At 39.8% G+C, this 27,358-nt stretch overlaps 1 protein-coding gene across 1 annotated transcript; it reads left to right on the forward strand.

Annotated features, from left to right (window-relative positions):
• Nucleotides 1-14,633: 14,633 nt before the first annotated feature.
• Nucleotides 14,634-16,510, forward strand: LOC147617715 (putative xyloglucan endotransglucosylase/hydrolase protein 13). The gene is made up of 4 exons (XM_086775497.1): nucleotides 14,634-14,796; nucleotides 14,889-14,989; nucleotides 15,159-15,352; nucleotides 16,138-16,510. The coding sequence occupies exons 1-4, from the start codon at nucleotides 14,634-14,636 to the stop codon at nucleotides 16,508-16,510; spliced, it is 831 nt and encodes a 276-aa protein (XP_086631623.1).
• The last annotated feature ends 10,848 nt before the right edge of the window (nucleotides 16,511-27,358 follow it).

Genomic DNA, 27,358 nt, shown 5'->3' on the forward strand with positions numbered 1-27,358 from the left:
TGCCCAAGGTGAGGAAGACCAGCCATTGCATAGCGCACAGTCAGAGATGGACCTATGGTATATAGGTGCAGTTGTAGTGCCATGAGAGTCATGATACTCTCAAATGGTTGTTTTGGCACACAGAAATTCCAATGCTCAGAATAAAGAGAGATGCTTGTGGTGGATGGGGTAGAAAACTTTACATTTGAGTGACACATGAGTGCTGACTTAAAAGCATAAGTTTTTCATTTTGCCTTTAAGTTATAATAACATAAATGATAACTTTTAAGTTTGTAATAATAAAGCTTTAGTTAAAAGTCTAAACAAGGACTATCATTGCTCTAGGTTCCATTACAAAGTGATGGAAGCTCATGTGGATGGAGAGTGGTCACAAATACATGGAGATATATGTAATCAAAATTTTTAATAGACATATCAAAAAGAGTAGGTGTGAGTATTTCCGATAGACATATCAAAAAAAGTAAATATTTTCTTTAAACTTTTATATCCTAATATATACTAAGGTTTTGGTCATGATTTTTTATTGCAGTTCACAAAATTGGACCCTGGAAATGGAATACTGAGGACTATGATGGAAACATTGTGGTTTTATTACAATGCTATTTTGGAAATAGTTGAGTATTATAAGAAGAGGCAATTTCATATTGGGTGCGTAAGTGGTGTGTCTATTTAAGTTTTGCATGAGAGCCGGCTAGGGGGCCTGGGAACTCTTTTCCCCTGGTACCTGGGACAAAACATAACCAAATATTTATAATGGATCCTATCAATACAGTGGTTGGGTGGTTGGCTAACCCATGGGATTGGATGGGGTTAGGCTGGACTGATGGATTCCTATAATAAAATTCAATTCTGTTCAAGTGACAATAGTTGAAGTAAGTCACAGGATAATCCTTGTTTTATGGCAACGAGGCTATGCCTCTTTGATAAGGGAAAAAAGCGTTGGTCTCTATGAACTAAGTGCAAGTTTCTCCTCTGATTCGGCCATGTGACCCGTCGGTTTGTTCACAATACAAAGGTTAGTTAAGGCCCTTAACTACGTTAGAAGATTTTTTCCTGGAGGAATCACCTATGCTTTGTGGGTGTGAGGGAATTTTTTTCCGGGTTTGGTTTTAGAAGAACCACCGGATTAGTCTCTTGTCTGGAAATTCATGGGCGAGGCCATGCATAGAGAGGGCAGGGACCTCACAGTCTAACCCTTCTAAAGCTTTCCCAAGAAAATGACTACCGTGGAAGAACTCAAAAGCGCATTATCTCTTCAATTCAAGGATACTTGACTCTGCTTCTTGCACTAAACCATTGATCCTAAAAGCATGCACCATCCCCCTTAATCTACAAGAGAATTGGACAACTTAACAAACTATGTAAACGTTCATTCACAAGAATTACCAAACAATTAAAATCAATATGAAAAGAACATTACCTTTGACACTAAATTAGGGGATGCATGTGCTCCAATAATAGTGGCAACTCCATGTTGCTGATATTTTATTCATTCTTTGTATTCTTCCTGACAATTGCATCCAATATGAGTTGCTTGGTGATATCCATTTGTACCTTCCTTGGGGACCACTTGTAGCCACCTCCTGTTAGAGAAGTGACTCAAGATGATGTTATTGCATGGGATGAATCTAGTAATTGAAAAATGAGGAGTTCAAGAACATGATCAAAGGCACACAGTGGGATTCATGAGCAACAAGATGTTGTACATGTGTGGGATAGCAATCATTAAGTTGTGGCATGGATGGAGGAGATTACTAAATGTGAGTCTACCTAAATTGCCTACTTTTTTGAATGTGGTCTTTTATTTTATAAAATAATTTTGGGACTAATTATATTTACACTATCTAACTGTAGCATTCAAGAATGTTGCATCAAGACATCCTTGTGTTGATGCTATCCTTATTGAGTTCAATGAGGATAGCGAGGGGGAGGTTCTCACAGTGATTGCTCGCTTAAACAGGTAAGAGGATATATGTTTTAAGACTCTTTGAATTAGGAATATTCGACGTACCATGTTTCAATCTTTCATCATAACCTTAAATTTTGTTGCCATAGGATGAATGAAGTGGGCTATGTTTCTTCTTCCCTTACGGACAAAGTGTGCCTCATTAGGGTGCTTGGGCTGGCAAACAAAGAAACAATTATGAAACACACTAGAGAGATGAACAAGGCATGGATGGACAAGCATGCCTTGACACAGAAAAAAAGGACCGCCCATCCCAGTATAACTATGAGCTTGCGAAACTTTCCCAAATAGTATTCTAGGTAAACCTTCAATCTTTAGACACTTGTAATATATGATTAACATTTGCATATCATCCACTAATGTTGTATTTTGTGAATAATAGGATGAGTACCTCGCAACCAACCACCCGAGATATTGACCCCCTAGTAGATAGTTTGCTTGCACAAGAGTTTGAAGAGAAATGGAGAACAAAATTTAATAAAGATGAAAGAAAGTGGAGGCATGCTACAAGGCGGGGGTGGCGGTAATTGCAAACCTTGCACAAGGGGAAGGTTTCTTTGAGTAAGGAATCCTACACTATATTTACTCTATCTATTTTGTAGGCAACAACATTTTATGGTTTTAATGTTGCGGTGGTTTAATTTTGTGTTGTGTTGCAGATGACTAGTGCAAGTTAATTTGAGACAAGAAACCAGATTGTTTGGCAGAGGATAGGCTATACATCTTGGCAACTAGCTTGTTGCCAAATGATTACAAAGCATAGATTTTGGATAATTTGATTGATGGCAATTGGAGCAGAGGAGGCTAAAGGATTCACAAATCCCTAAAAGTATGTAATAATTACTTTCCCTACCTTCTTGATATTTACAAAGTACTATATTTTGTTTGAATAACAATTTCAATGGCAACGCAGCAAATGCAAGTTTATTCAAGGATTGGCTTCGAAGAGAAGTCATATGGCATTAGATTGGAGTGCAAGGTGTAGCCGTCCTTTTGCAAAAATATCAAAAAAGTACAAGGTAATTTTTTCAGATACATTCCTGGATGACCTCATCGATTTAAGAGACTGTATTTTGGGAAGCTGTTCGAGGAAATGGTGGGATCCCTAAAGAAACAAGGTGTGGTAGCTTCAAACCTTACTGTCATCATCAAGGCTACCAAGCGTGCTGTGTTCAGGTGTGTAACATTCTACAAAAAGCATACTTACTACATGGTTGTACTCTTATATTTATAAACTCAACGGATATGATAATGTGTAGATGGATTTGTAAGTGCCATGCAGAGAGATCTATTGTAGATGTGCCTAAAATCTTAAAGAATGGCACAATCCAATACATGAGAGCACTATGTATACACAACAGTAACTTCGAGAACTTTGGGATGTAGGGATATACAAGAGATGCCTATTGATCCTTGACTTTCCAAGTGGCAAATTTCCCAAGAGCAAGAAGGAGATGTATACTTGAGCTTGTAAAGTGAAGCAATCAACCATGGTAGGAACTCTACAATTAGATATCTCTTATTTTTAAATATTGTTTCTCATATCTTTTTGAATCATGAATTCTATTGTGAAGCCTAGAAGTCTATGTGACAAATCACATGTTCAAGGCAAGGGAAAAGGTCTTATGAAAGATGAAGGGGATGATGGGATGATGATGATGATGAAGGGGTAAAAGTGCTAAAAAAGGATTCAACAAAGGGAAAGGGAAAAGGAAAGTCACTATAGGAAGAGGATGACTCTGATACCTCTCCATCAGAATATGATGAAAGCAATTCTAATGATAGCACTCGCAAGATCAAGGCAACCCCAAAAGTTGAAGAAGTTGGTCATGCAGCAACACAGGCAGGGCACTCATTTACTTATGGTTCATTGGTATTATTGTTACATTGTTTGGATACTAACATAGATTAAGTTATGGATTCAGATAAGCCTGGCAAGAGGTGAAGTGCCAAATGCAGCATTGCAACCAATTAATCCACCTAGCCTAAGTAACCTGACTCCAATTTGCCAGGTATGATTTTACTCATTTGTGTGGTGCGTGCACTTACAAAAGATATGCTTTGTAGGATTGTCTCGTCGTACCACGACAGCAGTCCTTGCTCCCAGCACAACGAACATCAAAGTGCTAGTTCCTCTACCGTTATGAAGCCTTGGCGTTAACATGTGTAATAATCAATTGTGACCACATGTGAAAAGATTGTAAAGGTGAGTTTTATATCCTGTAATAACAATTGATGTATAACTCTACTCAACATGGTGTGGCAGGACATCATTCTACAAAGATAATGACATATGTTGGGGATCCTTTGAAGATAGGTCATGCACTTTTGAACCAGCATGTCCACTGAAGCTAGAACATGTCTTTGATATGTTACTGAAGGCCAATGTGGGAGACATGACGTTTATTATTAAAGGTGTCAATACAAGTATAGCGTGTGATTGTATTTTACAGTGAGGTTTCCCACAAGAGGTTCTGTTTATGGCTACCCCGATGACATTGTCCCACCATGGAATCTCTGCACATGTGAGTGATGAGATGATTTTTCCTTCATTAAGACCTTATTTGTTGTTGTGCACATGTTGCGTATGTGTCATGCTTACATTTTTTGTGTATGTCATTCTAATGCCATGTAGATGGAGAGGAGCATGCATTGCTTCATATTTGTGAGACCATCTTAGATGACAATGGCTCTATTATTGTCATCGGTACTATGTATCAAGTGGCACCCATTATAGCTCATGCCGAGCACTCTGGCTTCTCCTTAGACACCCTGGTGAATGTGCAATGTACAATGTAGATTGGAAGGCCCTTTGGACAAGAGGCAAGCAACCCTAACCATAGAGGTTACCATTGAGCATCACTTTTTGTTGCTACAAAAAATCATCTCATACTCTTGTGCAGATACATACCCTCGTCGTTGCTACCTTCACGAGCATAGTTGGACAAAACCATACACAACCTTTCTCACTTGATTATATCATTGATTCTTGCAACATGATGCATTGGGGCAGACACCCAAATGGGACAGCATGGCGAGGTATGGAGTTAACTCTTCATGTGCTCTAAAATAAGGGCCTTATATTTTCTAGTGGAATTAAGAGAGATGTTTTCTTTGTAGGTGGATCTTACCGTGGATATAACCTTTGGGATAGCTTATTGAGGCGTCATGTAAAGCAAGGGCAAGTGTTAGTAGAGATTTATGTTGGATGTGGAGATTGTGTTATGGTAGCACAAAAATTAGGTATGAACATTGTTTGTTATTGATCCCAAAGAGGATGTAGTGGAGGGTATCTTCATGAATATTTCATTGTAGTGTAGTAAATGTAGTGGAGGGTATCTTCATGAAGATTTCATTGTAGTGTAGTAAATGTAGTGGAGGGTATCTTGATGAAGATTTCATTGTAGTGTAGTAAACATATTTATTTGTGAATATTCGAGTGACTGGGTCATGATCTTATTTGTAGCAATTGTCTATGATTATGTCATGATCTTATTTTTCATATTAAAAAAAAGAGAGAAAGAGGGTGAGAGCAACACATGTTGGGGTTTTGCAATAAGACATCATTCCCCTCTGCAACGATGTTTATGTACAACATGTTGTACAAACCAATAAATAATTGACATTTTTCGAATTGTGTGGATGAATAAGGTAGTGAAGCATTTGTAGACTCAAGGATCTGTGTAAGCTTTGTTGAGAAATAAGAAAGAAATATAGAGAGAGTGAGCAAAGAGAAGGACAGAAAGAGTGAGTGAGAGAGAAAGAGAGGGAGGGAGCGAGAGCAAAGAGAAGGGGAAGAGAGAGAGGGAGAATAAAAAGAGAGCAAAAAAAAGGGACTGAGAGAGAGAGAGAGAGAGAGAGAGAGAGAGAGAGGGGGGGGGGAAGATAGAGAGAGTGAGCAAAAAAAAAGGACTGAAAGAGAGAGAGAGAGAGAGAGAGAGAGAGAGAGAGAGAGAGAGAGAGAGAGAGTGAGAGAGTGAGCAAAGAGAAGGATTGAGAGAGAGAGAGAGAGAGAGAGAGAGAGGGATAGAGAGAGAGAAGGAGAGCCAAGAAAATGATAGAGCGAGAGTTAGCACAGAGAGAGAGAGAGAGAGAGAGAGAGAGAGAGAGAGAGAGAGAGAGAGAGAGAGAGAGAGAGAAGGCTAGACAGAGTGGGCAACGAGATGGATAGAGAGAGAGATAATGATATAGATAACGAGAGAGGGAAGGAGGATAGGAGGTAAGAGAAGGATAGAGAGGGAGAGAGATATCTACAAAAGAGAGAAGGATAGAGAGAGTTAGCAAAGAGAAGGATAGAGAGATAATGATATAGATAACGAGAGAGGGAAGGAGGATAGGAGGTAAGAGAAGGATAGAGAGGGAGGGAAGAGGAGGGGAGAAGAAGAGAGAGGGTGGTGTGGGCTGGGAGGTGGTGGGACAAGGAGAGAGAGGGGGGGGAGAGGGTGGAGAGGAGAGGGAGGGAGGGTGGGAGAGTGAAAGGGAGAGCGAGAGGGAGGGTGGGAGAGTGAGAGAGGAGAGAGGAGGATATAGAGATGGATATAGCCCACACCACACTCTCTCTCCTAGAGAGAGTGAGAGATGGATATATAGCCCACACCACACTCTCTCTCCTAGAGAGTGAGAGATGGAGGGTGGGAGAGGGAAAGGGAGGGAAGAGAGAGACGGGGAGGGAAGAGGGGGGGAAGGAGAGAGAGGGTGGTGTGGGTTGGGCGGTGGTGGGACAAGGAGAGAGAGAGAGAGAGAGAGAGGGTGGAGAGGAGAGAGAGGGAGGGTGGGAGAGTGAAAGGGAGGGAGAGAGAGGAGAGGGTGGGTGGGTGGGAGAAGGAGAAGGAGAGAGGAGGATATAGAGATGGATATAGCCCCCACCGCACTCTCTCTCCTAGAGAGAGAGAGAGAGAGAGAGAGAGAGAGAGAGGGTGGGTGGGTGGGAGAGGGAAAGGGAGGGAAGAGAGAGGGGGGGAGGGAAGAGAGTGGGAGAAGGAGAGAGAGGGTGGTGTGGGCTAGGCTGGGCGATGGTAGGCGGAGATGGTGGTGGTGGAAATAGTTAGAGAGAGATTGTTCAAGTAGAGAGAGAGAGAGAGAGAGGGTAGCCAAGAAAAGCTCCCTCCACCAAGCTCCCTCGGTGACTATCCAACCTAGCGCCCTATGGTAGAGTATAGAGATATGTTACACCAAGCATACCCTGTTTGGTTGAGGTTGTAGACTTTCCATCAATTATGTGGGAATTGTTACCGTTGGCCATGCATACTATTTGGGGAGGTGTTGGTGGAGCCTAGAATCCAAGAATAAAAATAGGGTTAGCATGTTGTGGGATACTGGGAAGCCCCGACCTTGATAATTGAGATTAGGCGTGGATGGATTTGACCTTTGTATTTCGAATTAAAGTGGAGATCGTTTGTGCAGGCCGTTACTTCCGTTGTGGGGAGATGGGTCACTTCATTTTAGAGTGTCTAGAGGAGGTGAATTCTCATCCCACAACCGAATGTGTCCCAAGGTTTGACTCATAAGGATACATTAGCTCCTATTTTGCCATTTGGTTTGAATATAGAGAAGGGCAAACAAGTAGCAAAACAAAGTGAGCAAGTGGTAGATAAAGGTAAACAAGTTTTGGTAGATACAAAAGATAGACCTTAGCTTGTGGTGTCAAAGAGAGGTGCTTGCCAGACAGTTACTTCTAGTGGTAATCAAAATGTGGGTGCTGGTCATGGTGCCTCTTTATTGTTTCATCCTAGTGCCACAAGATGTACTAGAGAGAAAGATAACCAAGGCAGGGTATCACACTCTCAGTATAATTTGAGACCTTGAGTTAGAAAGAAAATCAAGTAAATTTTCCTCTTCTATTTGATAAAAAAGGGGGCTATGGTCTCACAACCTGGGACAAGAAGTATCCAGATGTCAAGTGGAGACATGATACATCACCTAGTGATGCCCATACTTTAGGTGAGAAGGAACGGGTGGATGTTTGCTGCAAAGAGTATGGGAGAGAGAAGGCTTTGAGGATCCCATGCAATATTTTAAGGAAAGAGAGACCGATGGTGGTACCTCTCATTGATTGGCTTTCTCTTTTGATGGAATATGAAGATTGCTCTTTGGAATGTAAAAGGTGTGTGTTCACCGTCCAAGAATTATCACATGTGGCATACTGTATTTCAAGGTCAATGGGATATGTTTTATGCTGTGGAGCATAAACAACATTCCATGGCTAGACAAGTGTATGATTACAAGAAATTTCGTGTGTTTTATAGTGGGCACCCCACTACACAATCAGGGGTCATGATTGTAGAATGAAATCTTAATTTAAGCCATCATTGGTTATGCAGGATGTCCAGGGAGGCAGTTCATTATTGCGGAAGTGGAGTTTATGGATGAAATATTATGGCTTATGGGGCTGTATGTGGGCTAATGGTGTTGCACAGAATCGTCAGTTATGGAACAATTTATTATGTTTGTGCAACGCTAAGCCTGGATTTGTGTTGGTGGGTGATTTCAATGTATGTGAATTGTCAAAGCATGCTTCTACAACTCACTCTATTATGGATGGGCCAGAGAGGCTCAGCTGGAATGTGTTTACCAATCAAGTTTTGAAACAAGATATGTGGTCATGGCTACACCCACATGAGGGAGGATTTACATATGCCTTAACAGTACGTGAGTACAAGAGCTCATCTGGACCAAATGTACATTTGCTATCATGATTTGTTTCTGCCATAGATATTGTCCATGCAAGTAGAATATAATCATATTTTGTCAAATCATTTCCCTTTGGTATTGGAGATGCATAGCCATTTTGTGGATGCTTATAGGCCATTATTGGGAAAGGCTCCTCTTAAGGTTAACTAGACTTTCTTGGAGCATAGTGTTTTCCATTAGTTTATGTTGTAGGTGTTACAAAACTTTCAAGGCCATGTAATCTCTGATGGGGTGTCAGCTTGGGAGTGTTTTATGTTCATTATTCAAAAGCTTGCTCCCCAGTATGGGATTCATAATGCATCATATTTTAGGGAGAAGTTGTGGAACCTAGAATCATTGTTGGTTAATTTGGACTAGGTGGTTCAAGAGGACGGTTCTTGTCCCAACATTAAGATAGCTATTGATTGGTTATCCCATTAGATTGCAGCATTGCACAAGAATCAATATGTGAGATATAAGCTTATGGCTCGAATGGATGCCTTAATGGATTCTAATTGTTAGCCACATATGTTCTTTGCTTGTTTGCAGCAAAAGGATGCATGTGAGAATATTGTTAGGATGCAAGATAGGCAAGGAATATTGATTACTGATCCTACTTGTGTTCTAGATATGTGTATGGACTTTTATCGCCATTTGTTAGGTACGTAGGAGGTCATATCTCCTGATGTCATTGCAGCTAGAGAGTCTCTATTTTACTTGATTCGTCACATCACCAGGTATCAAATGTTTCTACAAATGAACTGGAAAGAGATATTTCTGTAGATGAGGTGGAAGATGTGTTGAAGCATTTACCTAAAGGAAAAAGTCCAAGATGGAATGGGCTCCCCAATGAGCTTTTCACAAAGTATGTTGATGAGTTGAAGGTCCCTCTCGCTTCTATTTTTTAGGAGGTGTGGAATACAAGTATCATGCCTACAAGTTGGAATATTGGGCTTGTATGTTTATTGCCTAAAGTTCCATCCCTAGTTAATCTACGTCAATGGAGACCAATCACATTGATGGGAGCTATGTATAAGATATTTGCAAAGGTCTTGGCCAACAAGTTGCAGCGATTTATTCCTACTTTGATTCATCCAAGGCAATATGGATTTATTAAAGGTCGGAATATTTTGCATAATGTAATGACTGTATAAATTGGAATTTATTATGCATGGGCTTAGAGGCAAGAGGTAGTTATGATTTAACTGGATATTGAAAAGTCTTATGATCATGTTAGTTGGTCTTTTCTTTCACAGCTTATGCAGGCTATTGGATTTGTCCCTTGCATGTCTTCTTTGATTTATACTATTAGCCAACATGCAATGACTAGGCTTATGATTAATGGTGGGATGACTGAGCCCAGTCATTTGACGAGATCGGTCAGGCAGGGATGCCCAGGTAGCCCTCTCTTCTTTGCAATTTTTACACATCCAATCTTATCTCGACTAGATAAGCTAGTGGAGGATAGTGAAGTTGTAGGGCTTACTCTTCCGAGCAAAGAGCAGATAGTCGGCCAAGCATTGGCAGGACGATTCTTTCATGTTCCTTAAGGCTCAAAGAGATAATGTTCAGAAGGCTATGGCTTTTTGGGATACTTTTGGTCTTACTTCCAGGTTATACATTAATATGTAGGAATCTGCTCTGATAAGCTGTACCGAGAGAAATTTACTTGGTTTGGGATGGAATGGGAAGGTCATACAAAGGGGATGCATCACATGCCACTTGGGTTATCCGATTGGAGTTGATATTTATTCACAAGCTTTGCTGGCATGGATTTCTACAACCATAAATGATAAGTTTGTGTATTGGAAATCTCAAGGTTGGCCTATGCATGTTCGCCTCAAGTGGCACAATCCATTATGATTAGCATGATATCTTTTTTCTTACCTTTATTACCATGGACAGGCAAAGCTTTACATCAGATACAACATCCAAATAGATTTATGCTATGGAAAAGAGCAAGAAATAAGCCAGGGCAAACGTGGATTTCTTGGGAACATGTTACTACTCCGAAGAGGAGTGGAGGGGTAGCCCTATTAGATGTCAGATTACATATGTTTGCTAGGAGATGGCCTTTATTTCAAGATATGTGTGTATCTCAAGAGCCATGAGTGGTAATAGCAAAGGCCCTCATAGAGGAGGTCGCACTTGTGCATCATAATACCAAGATTGATGGTACATGGTGGGATGTAGTGAATGGTTCCCAATAGGTTCGAGTGATGGCTTCACCTCTCCTTTCTCATTTGATGATATCATGGAAGGAGGTGTTGGCACACACACTAAATTTAAGCCTTCAGAGATCAGCGGGGTTGCAGTTGAATTCTATGGCAAGTGAGGTGTTGGCTACTTCATGACTTCTTGAGTGGCTTGACAAACTTGTTGACCAGCCAAAATTCAATAGAATGGCTTGATTGGGACTAGTTAGAATTATGGATGCTTAGTTGCCACACGTAGAGGCCGCTTATTGTCTTTTTGGAAAATCCGTCAATATTTTCGGGTTCCACATGGATATGTACAGTTACGGGAGAAGGTGAGGGCAAGACTTACACCGTTTGGTGATATTTCTCAGTTGGAGGATAAACAACCTTGGTTAGATTGGGCATTTAGAAAGCCTCAAGACATTATCCAGTGTACAAAAAATCAAGTGTACCATATGATGGTGGAAGATAAGCGCTAGATCACTCACAAGGCTAATAGGGTATGGAACATCATGAAAAATAGGGCCTGGTGGAAGGAAGTAATCTTACAGGGCTGGTGGTCTAAGATTCCATATCAAGGGAAGGCGTTTCTATGGTGTATGCTAGTTGGAGGCCTACCATTGGGGGACTAGTTGCAAAAGCGACGGATTACTTCTGCGTACTACATGCTTGGAAACATTCCCACATCTTTTCATTTCATGTCTGATGGCAAAGAAGGTGTGGGATTTCCTTTCTCGTGTATGGAATCCGTTGATAGATAGGCCCGTAAAGGTTAAAGACTGGATTTTTGCAACATTCCAAATGGGCCAAATAACCTAGAACATTCAGTTTTTTTTCATTTTTTCAGGTGGATAGATTTGTGGCATATCTGGTTAACTAAGAATGCCTTCATATTTCACGCAAAAGTTGGTATTAAATCTCACATAGGTCGTATAAAAGGGCTACTATTGTTGCAAGTATCTTCCTTGCGGTTAGCTCATTTGGTGGAGAATGACATGGCTATATATTGGATGAGGGTACTTCGAGCTACACCTATGATTCAGAGTAATTAGTGAGGGAAAGCTAGTACATCACATGGTGGCCATGTGGCCATTTGTAAATTAGTTTTTGGTAATATATCTTCTATTACACACACACACACACACACACACACACACACACAGAGAGAGAGAGAGAGAGAGATGATTACATATAGTTTAGGTCATAAGACCAACATCATTAGGCACATGCAGGCAAGCTCAAAGCTTAGGGTTTTGCATAGAAAACTCACAATCACGTGTTAAATCCAAATGATGGTCTATATTGGGCATGTACAAACTGATGTTATATAAATTTATGTAACTTTATATAAGCTCTGGTTATTTTAAAAAAAACATCTAATAAACTCAATTAAAGTGGCAAGGCTAGAATTAATAAATGTACTTTGCATTTTCACTAGGATCCCAAATGAAAAAATGGCAAGATGGTCATTATGAGAAACAAGCTCTAGCAAGTGAAGTAAGACATGAAAAGCATCACACCTATTGGCCAACCTTTGGAATTTTTTTCAGGAATATAATTATATTTATATTTATATACTGTCCAGCTACATATACACCTTTACAAAAGCCAACTCATATCTCATCAGAATACCTAGTACAACTCTTCGCTATTAAGTAGACCACAGATCTGGTCCCACCTCTCATCATGCCACACAAAAGATGGTATCTAAAAGACCTAAGTCACAAAGATAGTATCTGAAGGAGAAACAACATGTTCACACCTTTATGGCACTAATAGAGAACCCTATCGGTAGGCCTGATGTGAAGATATGGACCAAGAAAGAGTCTATGGAGGAGAAGAATCCTAAGGGGTATACCACTGAGTCTTTACTGATCGGCTTGCAACTGTGTTACCACATCAGTTATGGGAGCACTCAACATTTGGAAATTTTCCTATCACACCTGGTGCCTTTGAGACTTTAGTTAACTTGAGCCTAGCCTTTGAGTTTGCTAAGTCTATAAACTTCTTTTCAGACCATATGTCAGCACTCCAATAAGTTTGGCTCTATTAGATACACTTACCTTATACCCTATTGTGAATTAAATCAGTGCAACAAAAGGCACGATTAATAAGACTAAGATCTACCTAAGATAAAATCTTTCAGCTAGTCTCTCTTCGCATTGCAACCTTCCCCTTTCTTTCCACCTCACAAGAGCCTCACCATGGCATTGTATCTCCCACATTAGAAAAAACGATAGGAAATTCCATGCCATGTCAATATAGTCAATATTTAGTTGCTGCAAGATTTTTCGTAATTCCCATAAAGTATGGTCTAAGTTTTTGATATGCCCACTAGTAAAATAGGCACCAAAGATGGTCAAAATGTATAATAAAAGTGTTGTGAAAAATAATCATTGGTTTCATTTCATCTAGTCCATTTGTATTTGATATTTGAGAGTGACTTGTCACCAACTTACATGTGCAAGAATTCTTGCATTGTTTGATTAAACCATGTGAGCTAATTTAGCCTTGTACATGAAGTACAATCCCAAACAGTTAAAGTATGTACACATTCTAAATTATATATGTACATCTTTAGGTGTTGATAGAGTGGAGGATCTTGTGGTAAAAGGTTTTGAATTACTTATGGAATGCTTTTATTGGTGCAACTTGGGATATCTTCAAAAAAGAAGCTTAATGTGTTGGGACTAAAGGCATCTAGAACAAGAGTTCAAGTTTATTGGAGGTCATAAGTTTGTTGATGATTAATGAGATGTTTTTAAGGTTATAAGTGTGACGGTTGATATAGAATGTCATTTTTTTTTCCTTTTTCTTTTTATCTTTTGGACACATACACTCTATTCACCCTTTTTGTGGAGTGAGGGGGAGGGGTAGGCACACTACGTAGTCCTAGGAGAAGGGGTTGTCTTAACCACCCAATGATTGTCCTCCTGACCCTGACTCATATTTCATTCAGAGGATAGAAGAACAAATGGGAAGAAGGCCATGAGGACTAAGGGCAATCAGCTAGAGGATTGAAAAGGCAACATTAGAAAATGTTATGGAAAACTAGAGGAATAGGACCCAAATTGCCACGACTAGAAAGTAAGCAATTGAATTCTCCAAGCAAAATACAAGGATGAGAGTCAAGGTATACTTTGGATAAAGAAAGTATGTTTGCAAGCCCACTTGAGGGTTAAGTAAACATGAGGAGGGGAGGATCCATACTTCACATGGTGGTGGCATCATTGAAACATATACTAAACCTTAGAAGCATATATTAAACCTTAGAAGTAAAACCACGTTGCATTAATTAGTGTTGGGGTTGAAAGACCGCGTTGCTTTATGTTGTGTAGTCGGTTGCTTTATGTTGTGTAGTAGGCTGTCTAGTAACATGGAGGCAGCTTCCATGCAATTAAGGTTAAGTTAAGCTCCCCTTTATAATCCAGCTTCCCTTGTATGCTGCACGTACTACCATCTTCATCAAACTGTATCTAATCTCTACATTCTTAAGCACATCGTACCCTCTGATTTCTGTGTTTTCTTAAGCTCCTTTCAATAATTGTATCGATAACGGGCCTTAATAACTAGTTTCTCAAGCTCCTTGTATCCAGTTCTATTGCTAATCGGGTATCAATCTCCAGTTTCGCCCTATAATATTGAGCGCATTTTGCCTGATTGCTTTGGTAATTAGCCCTAATTAAGCCTGCTTCATCTACCTTTTGCCCTCTTAGCTTTGAATTGCACTGGTAATTAGCGTTGATTAAGCTCGCTTAATCTACATGCACTGCTAATTTGCCCACGTAGAATTGCATTACATGGGGAATCCAAACCTGCTCCTGTTCTTGTCACTCTTAATCGCTCTCACCCCTATTGCCCACTCTAGATACTCTGATAATTTCGGCGTGTCATGGGGTGAAAAAAACGTGAGATCAATAAACAAGGACCGTGTTTGGCAATTGGTATTGGATAACATTACAGGTAAATTGTTAATTTCTTCTGTGTGTGTGTGTGTGTGTGTGTGTGTGTGTGGGTGGTGGTTTTTGCTAACGTATGGCACCAAATTACTGCAGCATCAGGCTTTGCGTCCAAGGCAAGCTATCTGTTTGGAAGCTTTGAAATGAGTATCAAGCTTGTACGTGGAAACTCCGCAGGCACAGTGACAGCCTTCTACGTAAGCTCAAGTCTTCACTAATTGCATGTCTAAAGGAGGGATTAGGGCCACTAATTAGCACGGCTAAGTAATTAGCATAATAATTATCGCATTTTCTTTTAAAATTCTCTGCGGGAGAATGGCGCTCATTATTGTTTTTTTTTTTCCCATTTTTGTTTTATTGCATCAGCTTGCTTCAAGCAGCGTCTACTGGGACGAGCTGGACTTCGAGTTCCTGGGCAACGTGTCCGGCCAGCCTTATCTTTTGCAAACCAACGTATTTTGGAACGGCACCGGCGGACGGGAACAAAGATTAAACTTGTGGTTTGATCCCACTTTGGCTTACCATAACTACTCTCTCCTATGGAACCCACAACAAATCATGTAAGCCCCCTCTTTACGCCTTTCCTAGACCCTAATTTTATACTTAATCACCCCCATACCATAATTATCTAGTTCATAAAACCCCCTTAAGCCTTGACTAGACTCTAATCGTTTAGTTAATCACCTACTCCAAATCATGTAAGCCATCCTAACTATAGTTAATCACCTACTCCAAATCATGTAAGCCATCCTAACTATAGTTAATCACCCCCTTAAGCCTCAACTAGACCCTAAATTGTCTCATTAGTCACCCCCCCACCAACACACACACACACACGCACGCACGCATACACAACCTTGCAAGATTGAGCATTTAGATCTTCTAAACTATACTCTCTTCATTATTTCTCCTAAGTCCACACCACATCATGTTTAGTACTTGTATTTAACTTATCAATGTTAAGACTCTTTAATCTTTTGAGCATTCAGATCATGTTTAGTTATATAAGCTAATTAATGTCAAGCATCTTTCTTTTGCACATTAAGATCGTGCTAGCTATAGTTTCTCTTTTTCTAAGCCACCCTCATTACATCATGATGTAGTTCTATTTCTAAAAGCCCACAACCACATCATGTTTTTATTAATCACATCCTACTAGCATAGTCTTTTTGTTATCTCTAATAACCTTTCACACCATGTAATGTATATTTTCTCTCCTATGTCCAATTCTATAAGTCGCCACTCCATATTATGTAAACTTATAATGTTCTCTCAATATCTTGGGAATGGAAAAGTTGCTCTTAATAAGCCCATGCTAAAATTATTATTTTGTTGGCATGTGCAGATTTGCAGTAGATGGTATACCCATTCGAGTAGTTAAGAATAATGAAAAAATTGGCATACCCTACTTAAACAAGCAACCCTTGAACATTTATGCAAGCTTATGGGATGGTAGCGTTTGGGCCACTCAAGGAGGGCGTGTGAAAATTGATTGGAGATGGGCCCCATTTGTGGCTTCTTTTGGCAAGTATAAACTTGATGTTTGCACTAAATCAAAGGCCAAATGCCTTATGCGGAAATGGTGGAACAATCCATCATACTGGACACTGACTACCTATCAAGAAAGCCAACTCAACTGGGTTATGCAAAAATACATGTCATACAACTACTGTACTGACATAACAAGATATCCAGAGACTCCACTAGAATGTTCATAAGCTTGCGTGATAAAAGCTTACATCACCTACAGCTTAAGAAAACTTGATGCTGAAGCCTTCGGATTTATTTTTATTCCTATGGTGTTATGATCATTACTAATTTTATTATTATTTTATTACCTATCAATTAATAAGACATCCATGTACATTCTTTTCTAATAGATTTGGAAAAAACACACATGCTTGACTACTATTTTCAAACTTCAAGGGCTCAATTGAAGATATATATGTTTGGAAAACACACATTATGGTGAGAAATCAAAGTTTATAGAACTATGGTCTTCATAAGCATGGTTGAATCTTAGTTAACACAATAATTCCCTCACTAATTGATTTAAAGAATCAAGTTTTCATCACACAAAAGTCTATTATTTCTCGTAGACTGTATGAGAAGCTTATATTGAATCAAGTTCATAAGTGAACATTAATAAAAAACCTCTATTATTTCTCATAGATTGTATGAGAAACTTATACTGAATCAAGTTCATAAGTGAACATTAACAAGAAACCTCTATTTTCATGTGAGTTTCTTCTCGTGGTAGAGTGTGGAAATGATTCATTTCTAATATTCATCTTAGGATTAATCTATGGGCACAATAAGGCTTTCTCTAGTTGCCTAGTGATTGGTTTCTAATGTATCCATGTTATGATTAAGTAGGGACAATAAGACTTTCTACTCTTTATAAAAAGAAATAGAGTTTAAATGAGTAGTTTTACTAAGTGGGTTATAAAACTTTACCTTTATTTTTACATGCTTCATTATGCCTTGGATTACCTATTGAAGTTAATTCATTCAAGGGAGAATATATGAATATTGCATATAATCAAAGTTCTTTATATAATCCTCAAACAAGAGATTGTGCCCTTTATGCTATTTATGGAATGGACCATATGAAATCCTTTGCAAACATTCCTTATTCTACCTTTTTACATTGTATTACTCAACATTGGGCTCAACTTAAGTACATTTAAGAGGTTTTTTTTCCCCAAAAAGAGACTTCTATATTAAGTATGAAAAAGTTTACAAGAAGGGAGATTTCAAACCAAGCAAGGGGAAAATCTCAACCAATCTGGTGCCTTGCATGTTGCCAACAAAGTCCCATATGAAAGATAGTGAAAAAGATGCAATGATCTAATTCTCTCATGAATTGGCCACGTTTTCTCTCTATAGCCCTCGAAGATCCCTGAATCCTAGACCAAGTGGCCATGAGCGTGTGGATAATATCACACTAGATCCAACAAATGAATTGTGTATCATAAACCAAAGTGCCCTCCATGGCCTCAGTGCATCTAGCCTTCCAACTGTGCATCTAGCCTTCTAGATGTGCCAAAGCAATGATCTCCCATCTCTCTCCCATACAATGTCCAACCTCTGTGTTGGTGGTATGTAACTTGACTCTCTGGAATGTCTTGAAGATGGCACCACTGACCCACTCCCTGGGTGAGTTAAGGCTAAGAGACAACTTCATGGGATCCACTCACCTCTACTCACCTCAATGTATCATGGGGATCTTTCTAATGGTCGAGCTCATAACCCTTGAGAACTCCAAGCTTAACACTGCCATGGATAGCTTTCCATCACTACTACAAGATGACCCATTTTCGACACCTAGTTTTGACGGTGGTTGCACGCAGCCAAAATACTCATCTAAACGTCGAACTAACCTTCGAAACAAGCATCGAAAAGTGCGTTGAAATAAGAGTTAGTATAAGCGTCGAAAAGCGCATCGAATATTAAATTTGAATTAAAAAGTGCCACCAAAAAATTCAAAATTTGAATGTGAATGTGAATAAAAAAGTGATCTAAAGTGGGTGTCGAAATAAGCATTGTAAATCATTGTTGAAAGCAGGTTTTATTGACACTTATTTTTCGACACCAGTATCGCCTATTTCGTGGTCTATTTCAACTCTGGGAATTATTAATAGAACTGCGGTGCCTCACTATTAGCGTTTTCAAAACCTAGATTTGCTTCACCACTCTCCCCAAAAATTTATAGGTTCTCTCATCTCCCTTCCCCCATCCCTTTCTTGTTTCAATTTTTTTGTATGTGTGTATCTGTAATATGTTATGTTTTTTGTTTGTTTTATAGGTTCTATTATCTTCCCCAAATTTTTGGAAGTTTTCTCCTCTCACCTCCCCCATCCCTAAACCCTAAATCTAAGCCCTTCTTCGTCCTTTTCTTGCTTGCGATTTTTTTGTATGTGTGTGAGCTAACATGCTGTGTTTTTTTGTTTGTTTTGAAGCTTCTAATTTGCTAAGATTCCAGGTAGCCCATCACCTTTCTCTTGTTTTTGTTTGTTTATTTACCTTGCTTTTGATAATTGCACCCTTGGGTGCTGGGGTTTAGGATTATCTTAGGTTTAATGCATGCATGCATCTAGCTTAATGCATAGATTTAGCTCGATGCATAGAGCTGAATGCATGCATTAAGCTCTATGCATAGAGCTTAATCTATGCATTAAGCTCTATGCATAGATCTTAATCTATGCATTAAGCTCTATGCATTGCTTAATCTATGCATAGAGCTCTATGCATAGAGCTTAATGTTAAGATTAAGCTCTATGCATAGAGCTTAATCTATACATAAAGCTTATGCATAAGCCTATGCTTAAGGCCTTAGCTTATGGATAAGCCTATGCTTAAGGCTTATGCATAAGGTTAAGTATTATGCTCAAGCTCTATACTGCATAAGGCTTAAGCTTAGGCAAAGAGATTGAAGCTTATACATAGAGCGTCAAGCTTATGCAAAGAGATTGAAGCTTCAAGCTTATGCAAGGGCCTTTGTTTCCTTTGCCTTCCCTAGCTCTATTAATGGTTTGATTTTCTTGTTAGTTTGCTTGTGTTGTGTGTATTTGCAAGTCTACCTATCTTTACACAATCTCTTCACTTCCAGGTATGGACCGTAAACCCTTGCTGCTTTTCTTATTTTTTATCTTTTTTTACTTGTATACAAGAGGCCCGAGATGGGGAGGTGGGTTGATAAAGCATCCTGTAGTATAGGCTTTTTTCCTTGTATAGAGTTTATGCAAAGAAGCCCACACATAGAGCTTGCATAGGCTTCTTGCAAGCTTGCATGAAGCTTATGCATAGAGAATTCATAAAGCTTGCTTAGGCTTCTTGCAAGCTCTATTGTTTAGGCTAGACCTTAGGAGGAATTTCTTTTATCATATGTATGAATCCTTAGTCTATTTTGGGGACTTTTCATATCTTAGAAGTTAAAAAGTCGTTTGGTTCTTGAAAAAGGGGAAGGCTTTTCAGTTATGGATGTTCTTGGTTCTTGGCAGATTTTCTGTGTAGCTATGGCAGATTTTTGAATGCAAGATGCAGTTTGTCAGTCTATCTGTCTTATTCCTGTTTCCTGTACTTTGCATATTCAGTGTCTTACGTGTAGATACAATGCAGTAGTGATCTGAGAGGAATGTGTGTGTTTTGAAATTGAAGTTCTGTGTGTGTGAGGATTTTCTTGGTCTGACAAGAGTAGGAGTCATCTAAAATGACAGTTCCTGTGTGACATTTTCCTGTGCAAAAAACTGTGTGGCTGCAAGCAAAAGTAAACACTCGCCATTCACGGTGGTTTCAACCACAATGGTTGATTAGGATGGAGTCTACAATAGGAGCATGCAAAGCAAGTGAGCAGATTCAGGCACTGCTACTGCAGATTCAGGTGCTATTTCGAAATCAGATTCAAGAGGCAAAATCAGATTTAGGAGGCAAAATCAGATTCAAGAGGCAAAATCAGATTCAAGAGGCAAAATCAGATTCAGGAGGCGAAATCAGTTTTAGGAGGCAAAATCTGATTCAAACATAATCAGGCTGTGCAGAAGATTGAAGAAGAATCAGTTTGTCTATTTTTAAGAAAGGGTGTAATTTGAATGACGGTGCTTATTATGAAGGGTGTTCATGGTCAAGTTTGCTTTCTTCTATAAGGGGGATGAGTGCCAAGAACATGCGGAGCAGCAGTTATGGTGGCAGTTATGATGACAGTTATGGTTCTTGGAAGTCAGATGCTGAATGGTAATACATTCTAGAGAATTCATAATAGCCTTCATATTCTTATTTTGTAAGATCAATATAGTAAGGTGGCAAGGTTCATAGCAAGGAGGATCATGGTGGATTTTGGCAGTATGGCAGATTTTGACAGTGTAGTTTGACAACACAGTTTGACAGTTTTTCTGATTTGCAGACTGAATTTGCTTGCCAGAAGGTAACTTTTTATGGTAATTTTTTCAAGGAGAAATCATAATATTATCAATTTAAAATATTTCAATCAATTTTAAGCAGCCAATTAAATGAACTTTGCAGATCCGGGTATAGCATCCGTGGCTCTCCGTTTAGCAAATTTAATGGGTCTCAGATTGGTGTGGTGCATCTTTCTTGAGGGCTGAATATGATTGTTGTATTTTAATGACGTGATCATAATGGGAGGTAAAAAGAAGAAGAAGCAGACGTGCAAGATTTGCATGAGTAGGAAGCATGAGGTGGATGATTGTCCATGTGCAATTGATGAGTGCTCAAATAAAGATGCATGTAGGAAATGGTGTATGGTTGACCTATGCACAAAGTTTCATAAAATCATCCATAAAGTGCATAAAGCATCATCTTGGGAGGAAATGGAGACTGCATTTGAAAGGTTGGCAGATTTTGAGGATGACTTAGAGAATTCATATGAATGGTTAGCTGATCACAAAGGAGACAGGCGAAGGTCATGTTCAAGTAGGATCAGCATTGGGAAGTTACAAAGAGCATGTGAGAAGTTGAGGGATGCACATGAGGATGAGTTTGAAGGGGAGTCAAGTGATGATGATGACATTTGGATTGGCATGGAGTTTGAAATCCATCAAGTGGGGATACCAAAGATGGAGGAGAAGGAGGTGCAAAAGGAGGTTGGCCAAGAGAGCCTAGAAGAGCCCCTAGATACCCCTAACCTACCACTAGAGTATGTTCATGGAGTGGAAGAGGAAGATTCATTGCTCAACATTAGGTTACATATGTCACTTGCATCTGAGGAATGTTGTGAGGAGAAGTAGATCATACATAGCAATGATGTTGTTCATGTCATTCAAAGCGCAATTGAAGAGGCAGATACCAAGATGAATGAAGAGGAGGATGTGATTCAGTTGTTTCTAGGTTTCATAGATGATGTGTGTGGAATTATAGATAAAGAATCAAATCAGGAGGAATTCCCTGAAATCAGATTTGTTGAAGAGGAATTTTTGGCAAATATGTCAGTTCAAGAAGAATTTCCACCAAAAAGATCCGCACAGGAGGATTTGCAGCCAAAAGATATTGCAGAATTGATATTTGAACCCTATAAACAGATTTTGCAATCAAAAAACCAGTGGGAGGAATTTCTAGCTAGCAGGTGTATTTCAGAGGAATATGGCAGAACAAGAGCAAAATCCGTTCTTGTACATCAAAGCATGGTTGTTTGCAGATAATTGTTATGGTCACATTTTAGGTGCTGCAGGAATACCAGAGGAGTTTCCAGATGCTAATTTTGATAGTTGGTGGATTCAAGCGGATTTTTCGACTAATATAAGTGATATTGCAGATGATCAGGGAAAGTAAAATTTTAACTCTGAATGTTTTAAAGGACATATTTTGATGTCATAGGTTGATATTCAGCAAGGAGATGTTTCAGTTGCAAAGAATTTGAAAAGTGGATTGATTTTTGGTCTGAATCAAATACAGGTCTTATGGATCAAATTGAGCAAGAGGATTGTCAAGAGCAAGTTGTTAAAGAGTACAAAGCAGGTTTGACAAGTTTGGAGGATCAGCATATGATGTTTGACATGCAGGATGATGCAATTTCGAGCTTTAGCTCGATGGACGTGCATTTTGAATGAGATGTGGGACAGGTTGTTGTCAACCCAAACGTACTTTTTTCAGAGGATGTGTGTTTTAAAGCTGATGAGCCAATAGAAGTGGATTCTTACAGAATGGGTTATCAAATGTGGATGACAAATTCTAAAATACATATGATGGCAGATTGTCAGAATTCAGATTTATGTGTTGCAAACTTTGAAGTTGCTGATTGGGCAACGAAGATTGCATTATAGGATGCATAGTGACCAATTTTTATGGTTTGTGGATCAGATCACATCTAAACAGGTTTGTGGATCAGATCACATCTAAACAGGTTCAGAGGATTCCAGAGGCTTATATGCGGATTATTTTCTTGATTTTTATGGAATTTTTAGATTTCAGAGCAAACTTGGTTTGTATACATCTCAGCAGGTTTCTTGCATATTGGTGTCACATTTTCATAGCAGATGGCCAAATAAACCTACACAAGTTGATTGAGACTGATTTTGATCCCTGGAGGATTCAAACGGAATGTCAAACTCTTATGAGGGAAGTTGCAAAAGTTATTGAGGGTCAAAGTTTTGGTTTTGAAGTATCTGAATCTCTGATGTTGATGAGAAATGTTCAGTCTAACTTTCAAAATGTTTTCATTGTGAAGAAAGTTGGTGATCAAATTAACTATTTGGCAGATTTGGGTTCAGATTTATTTGACAAAGGTTGTTTTATGCAAAATTTCAAAGAGGAGGATGTTCTGATGGCGTTTATGCTGATTTTGTCTTATCTTTGCAAGATTCTTTGCCTATCTAGTTTACGGATCAAGGGATTGTGGGTCCGATGTCAGCCTTTGGCTCAAGCCACCACCGAGCTGTGCCAGGTGTTTAGGCTAGACCTTAGGAGGAATTACTTTTATCATATGTATGAATCCTTAGTCTATTTTGGGGACTTTTCATATCTTAGAAGTTAAAAAGTCGTTTGGTCATAAGGCTTAAGCTTATGCAAAGAGTTTATTCTTTTTTGATGTGGAGTGTTATGTATGCATGGAGTTTAAATGTATTAAGTTTCTATGCTATGCATGGATGGATCCTCTCACATATTAGAGCATACATAGGCACCATGCATGCATGCATATAGATCATGCATAAAGATTTTCTCATAAATGTGTTACTAATCACTTTTTCTCGTGTTATGTTTTGTAGGTCTTGCATTGTTGTCCTCTTCGGCTTAACATTGTCGAGGTAAGCTCTCTTATTTATATAATCATTTAGGGTTAACCATATTATCTTAAACCTTAAGGAAGCTTATACATAAGCCTTATGCATAAAGCTCTATGCATAGGGCTTATGCATAAAGATATGGGACATTATTGTAGGTCATCTAGAATGTTGGTTAAGTCAAGTTAGGAGTGGTTATCCACAAGTAGGTGGTTATAGTGGAGGGGGAGCCCTCGATCTTTCACTATCCTTATCTTGTAAAAGAGTAGTTGCCTTGGGCTTTAATAGTGGGAAGCGTGTTGAAAGTCCTCAGAAGCTATCATCCAAAAGGGGCAATGTCCACCTTACTTGTCTAATCAATATTGTAGACAATGTTTTAATATCACAACATTCATCTTTTGTTTAAGCTTTAAGCATTCTTCTATTAGAGAATCCTTGTGTTATTGCCTCTTTTGTTTTGTAATTCATGCACTAATCCTCTCTTTTGGCTTCACATAAGAGCAGTAAGCTCTCTTCTTCTTTTTGATTGCTTACAGCTTGTTTTTCCTTTATTGCACCCTTGGGTGCTGGGTTTAGGTTTAGCTTAGGTTTACCTCTATGCATAGGCTTATGTATAGGGCTTATGCATAAAGCTCTATGCATGCATGCATAAAGCTTCATCTAGGCATTAAGCTTCATCTATGCATAGATTAAGGCTTACTTTATGCATTAAGCTTCATCTATGCATAGATTAAGGCTTACTCTATGCATTAAGCTCTATGCATAGAGCCTAATGCATGCATAGATTAAGCTACATGCATAGAGCCTAATGCATGCATAGATTAAGCTACATGTTTAGATCTTAATCCATGTATTAAGCTTCATATAGATTAAGGCTTAATCTATGCATTAAGCTCTATGCATAAAGCTTAATGCATGCATAGGTATGCCTTGATTCATAGAGCTTCAAAAGTAACTAATATACTTTATTTGGTTTGTGTTTGTTGTGATGGTATGTGTGTAGACCATGGATCGTACACCTGACGACACACCCGGATATAGCCCCAATCTCTCCACCTTGCCTATACCACAGGTAATGTCCCCGAGCCAATTTTATCATTTCATGTCGCAGATAAGCTCCAAGAAAAGGGCTATGGCTCATCAACCCTACTTTGTGGGAGGTGTTGGCACTTCTTCACAGCCCCATCACAACCCACTACTACACAGGCCACACCCTCAGACACTCCATCAAGTACCCTTAGAATTCCTCTTTGGGCCACTTCTTAGCCTGGTTGAGGTGCATTGTGAAGAGCAGGTGCTAGCAGAGGTAGCGGTTGCCTTGGATTTGTAGGCAAGACTTGAGGTAGAGCATGGGCTTGAGCAGCCCTTTGCTGATAGTAGTTTGTGAGACTGTGATTTCCCCATCTTTGGCAATATGTACAATAGAGGGTGGGACAGGGTCTCAAATGTGGACACTCTGTGTTGGTATGGTTATCTTGACAGATCAAGCACCATACTAGCTCCTTCTTCGAATAGAGATGGGGTTGGCTGACCCGATCTCGGCCTTGGCCGGTTCTCCAATGTTGGGTCATCTATTGCATTAATGCAACGACCAACTAGTCAACTTGTTGTCCAGATGTGGACTCTTTTTTCTTTCCATCAGATTTTGTGCTGATGGTCTTGAATGAGGCTTCTGATGTACCCTCATGGAGTTCTCAAGAACGTGTTCCCTTGAAATTATCCTCAACATCCATAGCACTCTTGTAGCATTGCTCGAAGGAGGTATGGGCCAAGGCATACAATGAATTGTGTAAGGGTACGTCATCCAGACCCTTCCAGGAGTCTCCCTATTAATCTTTCACCAAAGAACTTGTCTCTGGCACTGCAGGAGTGGAGATATCTGACTCTGTTTTGATATAGTCTCGGATGGTTTCACCATCCCTTTGTCTAACATTGTGTAGCTGCTCCATCGGACTCCATCTGTTACCTTGATGAGAATATCCGACCTTGAAGGCCTCTTTCAAGGCTTCAAAGGTAGCTTTGTCCTTAGCTTTCAAGGACCTAAACCATTGGCCTGCTTTACCATCTAGGGTGAGGCCAAAGGCATTGACCTTAACTTGATCTTCCACGTGGCCAAAGGCTTCACACATTTGGTTGAACATCTCCACGTGTGGGATGAGGTCTCTAGTCCCATCAAATTTAGTGAGTAGTTTTGAGATGTTTGTGGGTTTATTCCGCTCTAGTCTGGGTCTTAGTGCTGGTTGAGTTGGGGCTGGGGGCATGATGCTCGCAACCACCCCCTCCCTATTTTCATGGGCTAATCTTAACATTTCTGGTGTTAGCCCTACCATGGCTAGAGCGGGTGTTTGAATGATTGGCGGAGGAGCAGGGCAAGGCGGATAATAGACCATTGGAGGCCCTTGTCTTATGGGTGAGCTAGGTTGTTCCCCTTGTGGTCCCATGAGGTACCCTGGGGTATGCTCCATGTGATGGGTACTATTGATATACAAGTGGATTGGGCTGATGAGATGGGGTCGGGTAGGCCCTTTCTCTCTGGTACGATGTTTTTGGTCCTTGGGAAGATAGACCTGCCTGGACCTAGGTTTTTTGTGGGTCTTTCGGCCCTAAATGAATTAGCCACTCCTGATGAGTCAGGCATAGCTCTACAAACTGGTGGTTGGGTCTAGGTCTGGTGGCTCTCTCTCTGCCCTATTTCCACTCTAGGATCTAGAGACGATGTGGGCTCACTCTCTTGTTGATGTTCCATACCTCTTGCCCTAGGCTGTGACTCTTCTAACTGTGTGTTTCCCAGGATAAAGTTACGGAGCCTCGAAGCAAGGCTTCTCTGTGAATGTGTGGGAGAGGTAGGGTCTTACTCTTGGACAAGTGTTCTGTCCATACACTGAGCTTCGGGTTCTCCTATCTCCAGGTCAGGGGTTTCTCATCCCATGCTGGGATGGTCTTTGCTCTCACTAGTGCTGTCAAGGATGAGCACCCTTTGGCTTCACACGGTGTTGACCGCCGATGGGTCTGACCTTATGAGCGAGGAAGCTTCAGGAGAGTTTACATCGTCAAAAAGAGGGATATTTCACACCAATTTACCCCCTGTGAACAGTCTTTTTTTTTAATGGTATGGCCATATGCTTTGAGATGGTATGGGTGTACGCTTCCTAACGGGCGTGGCTTCAAGAAGGAACGGGCGTGTGCTTTTGGATGGAGAACATATGGGTGTGGCAAGAAAATGGTACGGGCGTGGCAAGTGGAACGGCCGTATGCTTGTTTGAGCCGAGGCAAAAGAAGATGACATGAGCATGGCAAAACTGACACGGACGTGGAAAGTGAGAGGAACATGTTGGTACGGGCGTACGCTCTGGTCAGAAACAACCGTGGCCCAAATGGAACGGTCGTGACACTGTCAGATTTCAAAGATTTTTTAGAGAATTTAAGGCTGCAGGTCTGATTGGCACCTACAATATTCCCTAACAAATGCAATTTACGCCTACTTAATGCAAATATTCTATTTTTAATGATAACTGCCATATTCAAGGCTGAAGATTTCCCAAGATCTACCCAGATGGAATGGTACGGGTGTGGCACATTTGCCACGAGTGTGGCCTATGAATGGAACGTTCATTCGCTGTTTCCTCCTCTAATTTTTGTAATTTCAAGAATCTTCCCAATGTTTTTTTGGATTTTTGATTTGATAGAGAGCTAGAGTTAGCCTCTAGCTATCTATTGATGCCTAGAATGCTTAATGAAACCTAACAAATTAAGATTAATTTGATAATTAAGTTATGGTGCAAATTTAATGAAAGATGAACAAAAAATCAAAAAATTGCATAAATGTCAAGG

The sequence above is a fragment of the Cibotium barometz genome, chromosome 36 (assembly GCF_041138505.1).
Source record: "Cibotium barometz isolate CiBa-2024 chromosome 36, ASM4113850v1, whole genome shotgun sequence".
Taxonomy (NCBI): Eukaryota; Viridiplantae; Streptophyta; class Polypodiopsida; order Cyatheales; family Cibotiaceae; genus Cibotium; species Cibotium barometz.